The 18169-nt window shown below is 36.1% G+C and overlaps 1 protein-coding gene across 1 annotated transcript in view; it reads left to right on the top strand.

Moving 5' to 3' along the window:
- The window catches only part of LOC150076080 (uncharacterized), a 208389-nt gene extending 198666 nt beyond the window's left edge, over positions 1–9723 (top strand). The window contains exons 13-14 of the mRNA XM_090387450.1: positions 89–146; positions 9143–9723. Of these exons, the coding sequence (XP_090243576.1) occupies positions 89–146; positions 9143–9613 (529 nt within the window). The 3' untranslated portion in view covers positions 9614–9723. The remainder of the gene's footprint in view (positions 1–88; positions 147–9142) is intronic.
- The last annotated feature ends 8446 nt before the right edge of the window (positions 9724–18169 follow it).

Here is an 18169-nt window from a genome sequence, read left to right as displayed (position 1 = left end):
TAAACAATTACTTTTATGCCATACTGAAATATTTCTTTGGCTGTTATATATTTATTGTATTGGATAATTTATTCTTCTCCTGTTTCAGTGGTGTAAACACAGACTTTCTAAAGCCATGTGGGGAGTGCACACAAATTATGGCAGAGGTAAACATTTTTAAAATATTTTTTGTTTCTGTTCCCAGTAATTTTAGAAATATGTCTATAATTACTATATATATAATTTTTAAAATTTTATGTATATTTAATATAATTCTGCACATATATTTTCATACGATATAACTACTATGGAGAGTAGAGCAAAGTGATTTTAGAGGAGAGTAGAGGAAAGCGAATGGCCTTAGTAAGTTTTTAAATTTTCCTCAATGGAACCAACTGATAATTAACCAGATGCAAATTCTAAATGGAAAGCATTCAAGGAATTCGCTGAGGAGCTGTTAAGTTTTTATTACCAACTAAAACAAGAGATACTGTTCAAGGTTTAGACTTAAATGAATGTCAGATGAACTGATGACATAGTGGCAGAGAAGAAAAATGATAGGAATGATTATAAACTATCAGGAAATGGCAAAACCTACAATAAGTATATATATAGTCACTAAAGCAAATTACAAGAAGTCTTTGGCCAAGAATGTGAAGAAAAATATTAAAGAATTCTTTGCTTGCATTAACACTGCAAGGAATGGGATGAATGACATTGGACCACTAGAAAGGCATAAATACTGATCCTGTTCAAGCTGTTGATATATTGAATAAGTATTTTGCATCTAAGTTATAACTGGAAGCAAAATGATTTTTTGATAACTAAAGCAAAGTGGAAGATTTATTTATTTGTTAAACCAGGCAGTCCCAGCCAGCTTTTCTGGCATCTACACCACCTATTTACAATACTGTATAGTTTTGGACATATCTGCTTACCCAATGAAGAGTCACCCTCTACACTCGCATAACTGTGGAATACAATTTTGAATCATAGAATACTGACAAAACCTGTCCATCCAGCTGCTGTTCAGATGTAAGTCAAATATTGACAGTCCAATGTACAAGGAGATGGAACAAGGAACATTAAGATAGTGGTAATTCATCCCTTAGCACATTCTGATCATGAGAGAAGACGGTTGTGATGTCCCAGTAGGATTTAGAAGACAGAAGCCCACTGCACCACAAGGAGACACACAGATAAGAGTGATCATGCACCATAAGGATGACCAAAAGCAAAGCAGAAGAGAAACTGTTGAAGATAAAAGGAAATAAGGTACATGGGGCTGATGTAATCTATCCAATTATAGTAAAAGAGGGAAAACTTTTGGCCATAATTATGACTATTATGCCAAGAGCAAAGTTAGCAATTACAGACTTGTAAGCTTGACTTATGTTTCAGGGAAAATAATGGGGTTGGTGTTCATAGAAGCAATACAGGATCATTATACTGAAATCACAGCATAGCATTACAAAAAAAAATTTATACAACATATACTTAGATTTCAGTAACAGTAAAGCTTTTTTGTTACTGTTCCACGTGCGCAAAACTGCAGTATAAATTGGAACAGTTTACTGCTATGGATATAGGAAAGGTTAAATGGCAGAAGCCGGAGTGATTATTGGTGGAGTTCCTGAGGGTTGAGTGCTGGACCCCTTATTGTTTTTAATATTTATTAATGATTTTGATGAAGGCATATTAAGCTTAATGTTTAAGTTTACAGATGATACAAAGGTTGTCAGGTTGGTTAATGATAGGAGTCATAGTATATTACTGTAACAAGGCTAAAAAATGAGGCTTCCAGACCTGTTGCACATTGGCTGGAAGCCTCATTTTAAGAGAGATGTGGATCTGTTGGAATAGGTGTAGAGAAGAGCAACAGCATTAGTCAGGGACACCAAAAAGGTATTCTTACAATGAAAGTCTTCAATTCTGTAAATTTCAGCAGCTGCTAGGCACTTGAAAGGAGGCCTGACTAAAGTGTTTAAGGATTTGAATGGATTGAGTAAAAATAATGCTGATGAAAACCTTACAAAAAGTTTCTTTTTGTAAGGCTGTCATCAGCATTTAGTTTACAAAAATGTCATCCTTACAAAATTGCTGATGACATCCTTTTCAAAATGTTTCTATAAAAATCTGTACTAAAGGTTCTTACCCATAAAACATCTCAGAATAATGGAGTCAGTATTCAAAGAAGCAATTTGTAACGGGCTGCACTCCTGTTATTCCAGGGAAATCAACTACCTCTCTCAATTTACTGATTTCCAAGGGCTACCATATTCTCGGGAGGGGAGCATAAGAATCTGAATATGAATTTTTTTTTGGCTTATTTCTGCTGTGGCTCTGTTATTCTTGAAATCAGGTTGGTTGGTTGGTTGGTTTAGATTTTATTGGCGCATTAGCAACTAAGGCTATAATGCGGCAAGACCAGGTCATATATAAAAATTTTAAACTTTCAGTGACCTAATTAGTTAGGTCACCACGTCAAAATATATAATAACAAATGTATAAAAGATAATAAAAAAAAATCACAATAAAATGTAAATTTCAGATACGAGCAAAAACGTTTATTGATTTTAAAAAGCTAAAAACAGCAGACACATGGTCATTGTCGGATAAAATCTGATTGAGTGTATATCTTGAAAGCAGAATTTATTTCATTGAATGCATGCTGTTTCAGAAAAATTAACAGCATGGACATGGTTATACTATCATGTTCATGCTCACTATTCTAAATTACAATGCCCTATCATTAATATCTGGACACCTGCATATCTACAAATAATCTTTATTTACTTTACTGGAAAACTAATGAAGCTGCCTTTATGGCAGCTTCTAGTCTCTGTAGAACATTCTCAGCCAGTTTTTTTGTAAATATCCTCCAATATTTTTCACCATTGGCCTTAAGCAGTGAACAGTGCCTGTTTTTTTTTGGGTAGTCTCTCCTTACCCACACCTCATGATATAATTTATCCTAGAAGTTCTCTGTAAGATTAAGGTCAGGGCTCTGGGATAGCCAGTCCAACTTTTTGATGTTCATGTCTTCAGACCAGTCTGTCACAATGTGAGCAGTATGACATGGAACATTTTCCTGCTGATACAAGTATGGGCCTTCCCCAAAGTGCTGCCACAAAGTAGGTAATATATTATTGTCCAGGACATCTAGATAGACCCCTTATTTGTGGTTTTGCCCAAAATAACTAATGGTCTCAGGCCAAACAATAGCCCCAGGCCATCATGTTGCCTCTGCAACACTTTGTTATGATGATACAGCCTGGCAGGGCATTTTCTCTGGGTACGAGTACCAGATCTACCAGTCTGATCTAGCATAACTTGTCACTCCAAAGCAAGGCTTTCCATTGGTTGGAGGGCCTTACACTAGGCTAGATGGCATCTAACATTATTTGGGGTGATTAGTAGTTTGTGTGACCATGGTAACCCATATCATGCAGCATCCTATACTGGCATCCTCCACTGTACTGGCATGTGTCCCATTTGTCTCATCAGGGGTCTGTGTGTTGCAACACTGACCTGCATTCCAAGCTGAAAATTCTTTGCAGGGTTTTGTCAGCTTCAGAGGTTTTCTGGGTTGTTTTCATGAAAGTTTCAGCACCAGTCCACTTCCATTTGCAGATCACATCACATCGCCAATCATTGACCTAGGGATCTTTGGTGTTGTTGAAATGTCATGTATAGACCAGCTGCTTAGATGCATCCTGGAAGTCTGTTAACTTTATTGATCACAACATCTTGCATTTAAAGTCATACTACTGTCTCTTCCAATGCTTGCAAGAATATTTATAGCTGTGCCTGATATGTGTTGCTTGGGCAAGATATGAATAACTGTCAAGTGGTGTCCAGATATTAATGATAGGGCAGTGTATGCATTCCATAGAGAAACTCCCTGCATTCTATTCAGTGCTGTAATTATGCCTTTTTAAAGAGCTCCCCAGGACTAACATATGCAGATAAAACTGTGGTGCCTGTTTGACATCCCAATTGTTTGGAAGTTCAACTGGCAACTTTCTGCAGAAATAAGTGGTTTGCTACAACACTGCATTATTGTGCAGCAATTACAGCTTAATGGAGAAGTTAACACTAAGTGAAGGAAAGTAATACAACCTTAAAGAAGTTGAATTATGTTAGCACAGCAGTAGGCCTACATAACTGTATGTTGATTTTGCATTTTAAAATGTTCAAATTTCAGAATTCTCTCTGTTATAGTGTAATGGTCATTCAGATTATTGTGCTGTATGTTGCATAAAAGTGGTACACAAGAACTGTTTATAATGAAATTATTGTGATGTGGATTCTTATATGGATCAATACAAAAGTGGATGAAGATTTAAATTTCTTTGTGCTTCAGCTGAGGTCAGCCATGTAATTTGCCCGAAGTTTCGTGAAAAAAAAGTTTTCGTGAAAAAAAAACAAACAAACTGTGCTTCCCTTTATTTTTATGAACTGATATACTGTACTTGAAAAGGAATCTCAACTTTCAGTTGGATTTTGGAATGAAATTTTCAAAGTATTTGAACCAGAGGATTTCATGAAATTTTAGCACAGAAGGAATTTTTTAATGTTAATTGTGAAATCAGGTAGGCAGATTTTTGGAACAATCTATCAAACCTTTGGGGTGGGGGGTGGGGGTAAATCCTGCTTGAAACAGTAACTGAATTTGTTGAATGGCAATTAAAACATATAACATAATGCCTTTCAATTAAATAACTAGTTTTTGAAACTTTAACTCAAATTTATTTATAGCACGGATGTCAACCTCATATAAAAAAAAAATTATGTAACAGTCAATATATACATTTTATTTTTTAGCAGAATTTTTAAGCATTACTTCATTGTGGTTGGTGTTAAATAGAAGTGGCACAGATAATCTACCCACCTTGAGGTACAGTCCCTTGATTTAACTTTCAATAAATGCAGATTTTTTTCTGTACAGTTGATGAACTCTGTAATAATTGTTTTTGATATTTTAAAAGCATTGTCAAAATTATAGACAAATCATGAACTGCACGCTAGCTGTAAGTTGCTTTTGTTACAATCCAGATCACTTTTTGATTGATGAGGAAATAGTTTCATCATTAAATACTAATCAGAAAAAAAAAGAGGACATTTAAGTTGAAATTAAACCCCAGAAACCCAATAGCTGGGAAACATTTAATGTCACTCAAAGCACTACTAAACGGACCAAATCACAAAAAGAAGTGAATGATGACCAATTTATGTTTGACAAAAATAGCAAATCTTGCAGTGTAAAAAAAACAATGACATTGTTCAATCAGCAAAATATTAGTAATTACTTTAAAGCTGTATAAGCATGCATAATATATATCAATATTGTGCAAATAAGAAATGCAAATGTCTAAAAAATATATAAATTCATACACTGACCATTGAATAAAATTTAAAATGACTACAATCTTTACACAAAAATATTTACAATAAACTATTGCGGAATTCTAAAAAACTGTAATAAAAGATCATTTACAATAAAATTTGCTAAAATATAAAACATTAAATTACACTGTTGAAGATGGGAGCTGACGCTCCCGAAAGCTTCAGGTTTTTAGCGCTTTTAATGTTTTATATTTTAGCAAATTTTATTGTAAATGATCTTTTATTACAGTTTTTTAGCATTCTGCAATAGTCTATTGTAAATATTTTTGTGTAAAGATTGTAATCATTTTAAATTTTATTCAATGGTTGGTGTATGAATTTATATATTTTTTAGACATGAGTTTTCCCGACCTCAGAGGCCTCTTTTAAGAAATGCAAATTACTATAATTTTCTTTCATTAAGCTTTTTCCTGCTTATCTTTTATATTCTAGACAGACACTATTTTAGATAATTGATTATCTGAAATAGTATTGGTCCCAATTGCTTTGGATAATCAGGATTCTACTGTATTAAATATTTTCACATATTTTTGAGTAATCTCATTAACAGCAACATTTATGATAGTTCATATAATTTATGAATTTTACTTAAATTTTATATTAGTGTATTTCCTTTATGTATGGCTGTTTATCATTATTTTCATATAGCTTGAACATTAGTAACCTGTAAAGGTTGATTGCACATGGCTGGTAGGTGCCAGCTAGGATAAAGAATTGAAACAAAAAATACACTGCCTGGCTACTGTTGTGTTGAACCATGACCATTCTGATATACCATGGCTTGGAGTCAACAGGGTGTTGACAAGTGAAAAGGAATGTTAGACCATTCATGAAGCAGAATCTTCAATTTCTAGAGTAGTGTGGGCAGGCGATTGTATTAAAGAACACCTTTTCACAGATATTCAATGGGATTAAGATCCAGGGATTGGGCTGGCCAGGGCAGATGTTTGTTGCAGTGGATAGGTACATTGCCATCTTGAAAATATAGCCATCCAGTTTTTTCTTACCAGCTTCTGGGAGAAAAACCATACATGCCTTGCCTGAGACAGCCTAACTCAGCCAAGAATTCCTCACCTCATTAACAGGATTTGAATTTGAGCTCTTTCCACCCAGTGTTGGAAGGATGGTGATTATATTCATTGTACTACTTGCAAGGCCATATCTCACACCATTACACTTGACAGACTGTAATGTTGGTACTCATCAAGATGATTCCATTACCTCATATTGCTCCATAAGTGCACTCTTCCACTGGTGTTGAAAAGAGTTAATCGGGAATCACTGAACCACATAATGTGCATCCATCCTTTGTTCCTAGTGTCAGGGCAGGCATATTTTCAGACTGTCTGAAATCAGTCACTTCTGAGAAGGTCTCCTACTTCTGTAGTGCTTTCTTTGTAGGGTTCTTCCCATGGTGCTGTTACCAATTCCATGTAATGTATTTGACGATGAACACTTGATAATCAGCTCTGGGATGTCACGCATCTTGTTTCATCACCTTATATTTTTAACTGCAGTTGTGCATATTGATGGAGCATTTTCCATTCATTAAAGATTCCAATAATTCTAGTCTCTAACATCTGACCAAGTACAGCTGTCTTCTGTTCTGCAGTACCTCCTAAAAAAATAACAGAATTTTGAAAAGAAGAGTGAAAGGTCCATTTCTTGTAAACTCTAAAAATCCTTTTTTTTTTGTGTGGACTAGAACTTCTGGTATGAAACCATTTCCTATTCTTGTAGCACTTTGCAAAGATGATTAACAGGATTTGAATTTCCCCAAGCTATTCAGCCTCAACCATCCATGGAGGCAACTTATTCCAGTAATTGATAACTCCCTACAATGCAGTCTAAACCTCTTCCCACATTTGAATTTATGGTCCCTAGTTCTGGAGAAATGGGTGCTGTCCGTATTGGTAAGACAACATCATTATATGATGTGGAGTGACCAGTTTTTAAACAATGATATCAACTAGTTGGACTGGCCAGTTCAGAGCTCAACTCCACTGAATACCTGTTGGATGCAGTGGATACACATACAAATATTGGTATTAATGATCCTCATAACCATAAGTCTATTATGGAATAACTCAGGAAACCCCTACTTCCGCTACCTGAGATCAGCTAACTACAGTCTCCAATGAAGAGGATTTCAGAAATTCCTTTTCAGAAATTGAAATTAGAAAAGAAAGTGGGACTTTCTTTTCTGATTTTCAAAGCTGTACTCTAACTGCCATCTATCATAAACTGTGTATGACATTTTCCCATTCTTGTAGCACTTTGCAAAGATGATGATTGACTGACTCCCATAATTTCCCTTTAACTTTTCAAGGTATCAGCAACATATGACTCTCTATTAACCTAAAAATTCATCTGGTCTTTGGCAGACAATTTTTGGAGCCATTTGAGATAGCTGTGCCGTAATTTGTTCTCGGATTTTTGAAAAAATAAAGTTATCTATATTTTACTCTTTTCATACATCTTTGTCCTTATTTTGTCGGAAAACAATATTTTTTTCTGTAAGTTTTACACTATTGACAGTGTTCTTTATATTTTAGTTTTGCACTATGTGTCACTTTAAACTTCTTGCTCCACAAGCCAATCTTTTAATTGGGATAATGCTATACCACACAGGAGTCACCTGCTGGACCAGTACTAAAAACAGGATCCACCATAGACAAACCTTTAGTCTTTCTGATCTTAATTCTAATAAGACTGGAATGCTCTAGAAATGCTGTTCCATGAACAAACCATGCAAATTCCTGGTATGCATGTGGACTTGGGATGCACATGGGCTGTGAGTGGAGTGTTTCTGATGGCAGCAGGTAGTTTGGAGTCAGTTTCTTTACAGAATGTAAATTTTGTAAGAATAAATGCTTTGTTGATAAATGCTTTTAATTTATTTTTATTTTGACTGGACCGTCCAACTTTAGAGTGAAATTGTCAAAGATAAAATCAGAATTTGAAGAAAAAAAAAAGCTAACTTGTTTTTGATGCAGCAATATATTCTACATCTATTTAATATGCATAACTTCTAGATCAAAAAACTTAGTCAATATTGGCCTTTGTACACATAAATCAACAATTAAAACTAACAAGTGGGACTTTCTTTTCTGATTTTCAAAGCTGTACTCTAACTGCCATCTATCATAAACTGTGTGTACAGTTACTTCTAAACTCAGATAAGATACAGCAATACGTGAATATTTGTACAAAAACAGACACTATCTTAAATGACACACAAAACGTATATGAGAGCATACTCCACAGAGCATGTGCACACATACAAGCTTATATTATGTGTAAAAGGGTTAAGCCTACTGTTGTCTGTCTTTGATAGTAGGGCAAATATTGTTTTCTTCATTAATTGATATTTCAGTTCTCAGTATGAGAGGCATAAGGTGCATATACAGTCACACAATGACTTGTTTCATAATTTTATATCCACAGTCAGAAATATATTCCTTGATTTTTGGACAGATTCATTTAATATCAGATTGCATCTCTTCCTAAATTTTTATTCAAATGAAAATGTATAGTGTTTTTTTTTTTTTTTTTTTTATGTTGGACATCAGTATGTGTCATGATTGGACTATTTCTTTCTTGTATTTTGCTTAAAATACTTGGGGTTGCTCTTTGAGTAAAACATGAAATGTCTGAGTTTTATCTTTTTAATTAAGAGTAAACAAGTCCATATAATATTTGTCATACGAATGAATAAAACCATGATTTGTAATTTTTACTTTTTCTTTTCCAGTTTGGAACAGATTGGGATGTCTTCTTGACAAAGCCAGATCTTAGCTTTCAGAAATGGACAGTTTCACAATTACTGCCTCAAGCTTTTGTTCCCTCATCTTTAAGTATGGAGAGAGAAGAACTTATTCAGTTTCCTCAAATGGATGAGGAAAACACTTACACTGAAAATGATTTATCACAATGTGCAATTGTTGAATGGAAGATTGTTGATGCTCTGTCAAGTCAAGAACAATCATCTGCATATTCAGAAGAAGAATTTTCAATTGAGGAAGAGAATAATACCAAAAGTCAGGATGCAGCAGTAAATGCTTTGGAAATACAAAGAGAAGCTCTTGTTACTCAAAATGCAAGAGGGAATACCTCTGAAACTGAAAAAATTATAGATTCTACAAAAGAAAATGAAACATATATTCTACCTACAGAGCAACATGTAACAGATGCAGACACAAATACAGCACTTGTTAACTGCTGACAGCTAAAGTGTTGGAGAAGCAGGCATTTTAGTGCCTTTCATTCCTATCAATAAAATTGTCAGCTATTACATTCATGTTGTTTCAACTAATTCTAGACATTAAAACTGTCTTTTTTGCTGAATTTTTCAGTTGATGATCCCCCCCCCCCCCCGGGTTTAATTCAGCTTTATATGACAAGTAGTGGAATTTTTGAATATGGAAATAAGTAAATTTTTTGTTGTGAAAACTTTATGCCAGGGTTAGTTACAGTCAGTTTTAATAACCATAAAGGTATTTGTAGAAACAACAACAAAAAAAACTGTTTAAAAATTTTGCTCATGATATACATTAAACTGTTACTTTTATGCTAAAACTTATTCACTTCAAATATGATGATATAGTCAAGTCACAAAAAAGATGGGGGGGGGGGGGGGTGCAGTAGACTCAGTTTGTATAGTGTTGTAATTTTATACTGATTTGTTATTTGTGCAGATGCAGACTGCACACCATTATGGAAATGTAAAATTTTTGGCCCACATGTATATATGCATTATTCATATCATGTCTCCTACTGCACAATCTAATGTTAAAGTAAATGATTTTAAACTTTCTAATATGGAGTGATCTTATCAGGGATTAATACAAATTGTTAAAAAAAAAAAAAAAAAAAACTTGTTACACATTTATTTCTATTATGGAACTCACCTAATCTGATATCCAATTTACTTTATTTTAAAATAAAGATATTTTTTTCAGAATACCATACTAAGAAAAATTATTTGTATTCATTAAAAGTCAGCTAATTATCTATAAAACAATTTTTTTTTGTATATAGCAAAAGCAGCAATATTTTGCTGAAAACACAGGACATTTCATTTCAATTGACATTTTCTAAAATTATCGGAAAATGTACTACTGCATTGTGAAATGTGGTATAAACTGATGACAGTTGAAAATGATCCATTTATGATCCCATTAAATACACTATATAAAAACTATTTGAGACACAGGTATGACAACCTCAACTCTCCTGGGCATACTTTCTACCACTTCTGTTAGATGGCTGGAATTTCTTCTAATCCTCCTGCAAAGCAGTTACTTGAGCTGGTTTTCAAGAAAGTCATTTTGGACACATCCTAATCTGCCTCTGTACTGCATCTAAGCCCTCCATGGCAGCCTGGTGAAATGATACTTCACTGTCTGCCACTCATTTGGAGAGGGCTGGGTTCAATTCCCATCAGTGACTGGAGGAATTTCTTAAATCCTCTTCATTGGAGACTGTAGTTAGCTGATCTCAGGTAGTAGGGGTTTCCTGAGTTATTCCATAATATACTTATGGTTATGAGGATCATTAATACCAATATTTGTGTGTATCCACTGCATCCAACAGGTATTCAGTGGAGTTGAGCTCTGAACTGGCCAGTCGAACTAGTTGATATCATTGTTTAAAAACTGGTCACTCCACATCATATAATGATGTTGTCTTACCAATACTGACAGCACCCATTTCTCCAGAACTAGGGACCATAAATTCATATGTGGGAAGAGGTTTAGACTGCATTGTAGGGAGTTATTAATTACTGGAATAAGTTGCCTCCATGGATGGTTGAGGCTTGAACAGCTTGGGGAAATTCAAAGGTCAGCTAGATAGACACGTACATGAGAAGGGAGTCAAATAGGTCTTTTATTTTATTATTTAATCTAATATTTTAATTTTTAAATTAATTATTTCGTATGTTTTGGCAAGTGCAGCAAATTCCTAGGACTCCTTGTGCCATATGGCTATACTAAACTTCATGGCAAGGGTCTACACTCCAACAAAGTATTCTCTAAGCAATCAGCACACTCAAACCCACATATCAGAATGAAACACTGTGCAGTGAGATTTGTCATTCCAAAGCACTTTCTGTCACTGAACTAAAGTTCTTGAATGTTGGAAATAACACATCTCTAAATGTCATTTTGCACTGGTGACCATGATATTGGGCTTATTTACAACTTTCCTACCATTGAACCTAACATTATGCAGCTCCACACAGATGGCTTATGTGCTGATGGATGTTCCAGTGGTCTCTTGGATCTGCTTGGTGGTGTTTTCTGTAGTTGATGTGTGTGAACAAACTTCTCTATGATTCTTCAAATGTTTTAGAGGCTGTCCAGCCTCCCCCCCCTTCTTGAGGTATAATGGTCTTTTATCTTTGAATAACATCTATCATAGTGGATTTTTTGAGATTCAGATGAATTGCTGCTGCTGCTGACTGCACAAAAAGTTTACTGATGTGGAAACTCTCCCACATTTGAAAATATGCAAGTTATAATCCACACTGGTGTCCAACTTATTGCTTCTGCACAGGCAGATCTATGTATGAACTAAAATGAAAGCAAATATCAAGAATCCTCGGATAACTCTTGTCAATGTTCATTTAATATTTTGGCTTTATCCCCTACTCGAATTCACTGTGCCCAGAAAAAAATTACAGTCTGTTAGAGCTGATGAGCACAGGGATCATTGAAAGGTTGTTACAACAACAATGCACGTCTTAGAAACACTGTACACACAGTTTTACATAATACAAGTGTGCCTCAATGTTTGATGCTCAACAGCATGTTCAAGCATTTTTCAGTAGCTCTCTTAGCAGATATTATAAAAAAAAAAAAAAAAAACACATCAGCTAACAATAACAGCAACTATGATGGCAAACCAAACACTCATTTGTGGAGTCACAATTATGTTGGAAAATAATCGGAAAAGGAGGTTCTATGACAAACAATCATACTCAATGACTAGTAATGTGGATTACAGTTTTGTTGCTTTTCAGGAAAACACTTACCGTATTTGTCGGTTTATAAGACACTGTGGCGTCGAAGATGCACCCTAATTTTGTAATGGTAAATTTAATAAAAAACCTTTTGAAAAAAAATTTGTTAATACAATGGAAATTTAAAATTCAATAAAAATAAAAGCCAATACTCATTATTTTAGTATTATTCAACTTCAGATTCATTACTGAATTGATCATCATTATCCTCAAGATCATCATCCTCTTCACTAGTATGTCACTCTCATACAATAAATAATCTTCAGCGCCTTCCAGTGCATTACTTTTACCACATTTTTTAAAGGACTTGACCACAATTTCAGTCTTAACATCATGCCGTGGCTTCAGAACCCATTCACACACTTGTCACGAATCACCATCTCAGTAGGTGGTGGTCCGAAATTTAGTTCTGCTGCTCTGTTCCTGTGTTCTTTGGTATATTCCACTACTCCGTTGTTTGGTTTTTAGGAGCATTAGCAACTAAGGCCATATTGCTCCGGGATATGCGGTGGTCATTCCCTGACCTTTCCACATCCTCCGTATTTGGTGGTGACGGGGTTGAACCCCGGTCTAATCAAGAAGCGTGTGCTACACACTGCTGCTGCTGCTTCTTCCCACCTGGCTACGGAGGCGCCATATTCCACTACTACTGGTAGCTTAAATCCAATAGTATATTTTTGCCTTCTTGATGCACCTGCCATTGATTAGGACTTAAATGTATAACCGGAATTCACTTGTTACTCCAACAACAGCCTGGTGATTACTGAAGAGTGTACTAATGTATAGTAGTTAACTATCTGTTAACTCTCGGCATTGCACATGTGCTGTATTGCCACTTTCAGCTTCTAAGACACAGGGCGATTTTTTAAGGTATTTATAAGGAAAAAAAGTGCAACTTATAAGCTGATAAATACGGTAATTGATTATAAATCATTCTTTTCTCATGAACCATAAGAAAAGTTAGTCTGAAGTGGAAAACTCCACAAATCCAGGAAAAGAAGGATGCATATCAAAATCACAAGTGAAAACTACGTTGATTTGTTTTATTTAGTAAATATGGAATTCTATGCAGAATTTAACCCACAAGGTAAAATGTCATTTAAGTTTATTAGGTAAAAATTCTGAAGTAGTAGTAGAAATACAGGCATGTGATGCAAAAAAGCAAGTATTTGAGCTTATATAGCATCAGCCAAAAAAAAAACAAAAAACAGACCAATTTCACACAACCATTCCATTTAAAAGTATATCCAGTTCCTCCTTGAATTTATTTAAGCTCTCAACTTCCACAACGACAGATGGAAGTTTGTTCCAGCAATCAACCACCTGCTGGCTATAGGCATATTTCCACACATCTAGACTACAACTGTCTTTCCTCAATTTGAATTTATTCCCCCTCAGGTTTGTAATCTGGGCAAGCGGAAGAATCCCATCAGTGCTCCACACATTCAAAGCCTTATACACCTCAATCCAATCACCTCGTAGGTGCCTAGTCTCCAGATACTGCAATTTGCAGAACTTAAGCCTTTCTTGGTAAGAGGACCCCTTCGTTCCCCTCACCAATCTTGCCGTTTGTACATTCTCAAGCAACTCTATATCTTTCCTAATTAGGTCTCCAGACCTATATGCAGTACTCAAGGTGTGGCCTGACCATTGCCTTATGCAAAGGGATAATCACCTCCATTTCCCTGCTAGCAAAATTCCTGTATATCATTGACAATACCTCATGACCTGCTCTGGCATCTTGTCTGCACTGCTCAGAAAATTTCACATCTGACTGTACAATCACTCCCAGGTCTTTTTCATTTTCTTCCACCCTAAGTGTAGTACCACACAGTTTGTAAATTCCTCTGGGGTTACGTCTACCCATATACAGTGCTTAGCATTTGTCAATGTTGCCACTTATCAGCCCATCTGCCCAAATTTTCTAGATCTTGTTGCAGTAGCACATTGCCATTACTGTCAACCTTTGTATCATCTGCAAACTTCAACACTAAGCCTGATATACCTTCATCAATATCACTGATAAATATATAAAACAACAGCGGGCCCAACACAGAACCCTGTGGGACTCCACTAATAACATTAGTCCACGAAGAGCAGCACCCATTAATTACCACCCTCTGTCTTCTCCCACTCAACCACCCTTTTATCCATTGTAGAAACTTACCCTTAATATCATACTGCTCCAATTTGTACAGTAATATTCCATGCACAACAGTATCAAAAGCTTTCCTGAGATACAAGTATATGATGTCAAAATTATTTTTTGTATCTAGTTCCTTTCTAACCACATTGTAGTATCCAATCAAATTTGCTAGACAAGACTTTCCCTAAACAAAACCATGCTGTGTCTGATTATTGCTGCAGTCTTGTCCAGATGATCCTGCAATGCATCTTTAACCAGTGACTCCATTATTTTACTAGGAACAGGAGTTAAACTAACTAGTCTGTAATTACTTGTGTCATCCTTAAATCCCCCTTTGTGTACTGTGGATACATTTGCACATCTCCAGCCCATGGAGACAACCCTATGAGTCCAAGGATGCTCTCATAATTATGGCTAAGGGTTTGCTTAGTTCCTTTGCAGCCTCCTTTAATATAACTGGATAGATCCCATCCACCCCAGGAGCCTTTCTTATGTTTAACTTCAACAATTTCTCCTCCGCTTTGCTCTCAGTTATTACAAAATCATTAGGCACTCTGTTACAGTTTGATAAACTTCTAGCCCTCTCCTCTTTGAATATCTCCTCATGTGTGAATGTAAATGCAAAATACTCATTCAGATTATCAGCTATCTGAGCAGGATCATCAACAGCCGAACCATCGAAATCAAGTGGATCAATCTGATTTCTAGATCTTGTTGCAGTAGCACATTGCCATTACTGTCAACCTTTGTATCATCTGCAAACTTCAACACTTCATCCCCTTCCTTTTAGAGTTGATACAAGTAAAGAAGTCCTTGCTATTTTTCTTAGCATCTTTTGCCAAAGATTTCTTGTAATCTGTCTTTGCTTTCCTAATCTCCTTTGTGACTTGATTACAGACTAGCTTATATCTGCCATAGGCTTCTGTGTCGCATTATAATTTATATGCATTCCATGCAGTTTTCTTCTCTACCACGAGTCTCATTAGTTCGTCTGACATCCATTTAGGCCTAAACTTTGAACAATATTTCTTAATCGGTATGAAAAGCCTAGTAGCTTCCACGATTAATTCCTTGAATGCTTCCCACTTAGAATTTGCTGTTGGTAACATCATCAGTTGGTCCCACTGTATAGAATTTAAAAACTCTCTGAGACCACTGTTGTCACCTTTACGGATGCAAAAACCCTTCCTTTTACCCCTGATGGTAATTATATCTTTAAGTGCACTGTGATCACTGCCACCTAATGGTTCCTTTAACTGCAAATTGCCTGAATGTATAATACAAAAAGGTGGAAACTATGATAAGTTTGACTTCCATACCTTGGCAATGCTGCAGCTTACTTTGTGCTTTCTTTGAAAGTTTTTGACCAAAATAATATTACCCAGCTTGATCACCTACCTTATTCACTTGATTTGCACGAAATGACTTCTGCTCATTTTCAAAAATTAAATCTGCCCTGGAATCAAAGGATGAAAATTTTCTGCCACCAGGGATGTTGTTTATGGTTTTCAGGAGCATCAGCTACTTAGACCATATTGCTGTTTTGTGTTGTGTTCACAGGCTGATTTTCATGTTGTGCAGGCTGAAAAAACTTTGGAGAAGCTGTACTCCCTCTGCCTGAGATTGGTTAACTACAACTCTAATTGAAGAAACCATCAATGCGACATAAATCCCAAACCTCTTCAAACAAGAGAAATCTCTCATGTGAAGGACAATCCTTATTTGGATGTATAAGTTGAGGTAAGTTTATTAATAGTAACGAATGGGCCTGGTGTACTGGGGTCCATAGTTGAAATAACATACACGTATAAATTATAAATCCAGTTTAATGTAAAAATACAAATATATACTAACAGGCAGTAACTTTCGAGACTGGCGTGTCTCTTCATCAACTGAAATTCAAATACAAAATACGACGATAAGTGCAATGAGCTGAGTGAGGCACGTTAATCATGTGCCATTGTTGTTGCACAGACGTGCACTGCTTTTACTCCACTGATCATCTAGCATTAAAACGGTTGTTTCTAGAATGGGGTGTAGGTGTATGCCTTTGTGGCGGTTTATTGTCTTTGGATTGTTTAATATGTTAAGTGACTCTATATTGTCTTTGGATTGTTTAATATGTTAAGTGACTCTAGCCATAGGCGGTGGGTGCTATGGGTGCCCCTGTTAGTTCCGTAGTAGCCAACATCGCCATGGAAGATCTGGAGGAGCAGATACACCAGAACCCACCTACACCTATTACAACATGGTGTAGATACGTTGACGATATTTTTACTGTAATACCACGTGGCTCTGAAACAGCACTACTAGAATACCTCAACTCCCTATCTAATTTCATCAAGTTTACCATAGAGTTAGAGGTCAATGATGCGCTCCCGTTCCTGGATGTCTTAGTGCATCGCGTAGGCCCACATCTAGAGACTTCAGTATACCGCAAACCTATGTGGTGCAGACAATTCACTAACTACAGATCCGGCCACGCACCAAGTCATCTCAACAGCACTGCCCGCACCCCATTCTCCAGGGCTAGGAGCCATTCCAGCACTGATACAATTAGACGTAACGAGATCTCCCATGTGAAGGTGGACCTAACCAAATGTGGTTATCCATCCCATGTGCTAAGCAGGTGCCTATTACAGGCACAAGAACTCACATCCCACCCAAGACCACTGAACCAAGATGGTATATCGTCCGGCTACATTCCCTATTATCCAGGCGTGTCAGGACGGATCTCGAAGGTCCTTAGAAATTACAACATCAAATGCGTGCAGGTACCCTGCTGGAACCTACGTTCACTTGTCTTCGTCGATCAGGATCATCTTCCTGTGTTGCATGCAGTAATCGAAGTTTAAAAGTCTTTAAATTTATGACCTTTTAAGCTTCTTATAACACTCGAATGACTCATTTGCAGTTGTGAACACTGTCTCGTTGACTTCTGCGAGGAACGTTCAAATGCATCCATGATAGCTTCAACTTTTTCGATACTTTTCGATGTCCTCTTCCTGCCACTGCTTGTCTTATTGATACTGTATACAAATGTCGTGTTCTTCAAATTTATCGTGCATACAGATTATTGCTAGACGAGTAAGTGCCCTTGTTCCATATTGCACGCTGAACTTTTACATTTTCAAATTTCCAGTTGGTTCATTAACCATTTAATAATCGCCTTTCTCTCATCAAACTTTAATTGCGGGTTTCCCGTCATTTTTATGGGTTTCAACTAATCTGAAAAAAAGAAATAATAAAAATCGGTCATCTCACGTGTTATGAATTGATATAAAGTGTGTATCCATAATTTTTGCTCGCACTATAAACTGCATTTGACATCAGTTAAATTATTTTAACACTAAAACAATAACTTACCGCTGATGGGAAGGTTGGACTTCTTTCCATTTAAAAATATTTGCAAATGCAAAATATGAAGTTTTTGTGATAATTTGTCTTTGGAACACCATACAGAAAATCGTAATCACAGTACCCTGCAGGAACCTACGTTCACTTGTCTCCAGTGTGAAGACCCTTGTCACACCTGTCTTACGCAGCAATGTAGTATATTGCATCACCTGTAGAGACTGTGACAGTTGCTACATAGGAGAAACATCAAGGCG

Source organism: Mastigoproctus giganteus, chromosome 13 (genome assembly GCF_048544385.1).
Source record: "Mastigoproctus giganteus isolate SK-2022 chromosome 13, ASM4854438v1, whole genome shotgun sequence".
NCBI lineage: Eukaryota > Metazoa > Arthropoda > Arachnida > Uropygi > Thelyphonidae > Mastigoproctus > Mastigoproctus giganteus.
Note: the sequence above shows the minus strand (reverse complement) of the source record. Positions and strands in the feature narration are given on the sequence as shown.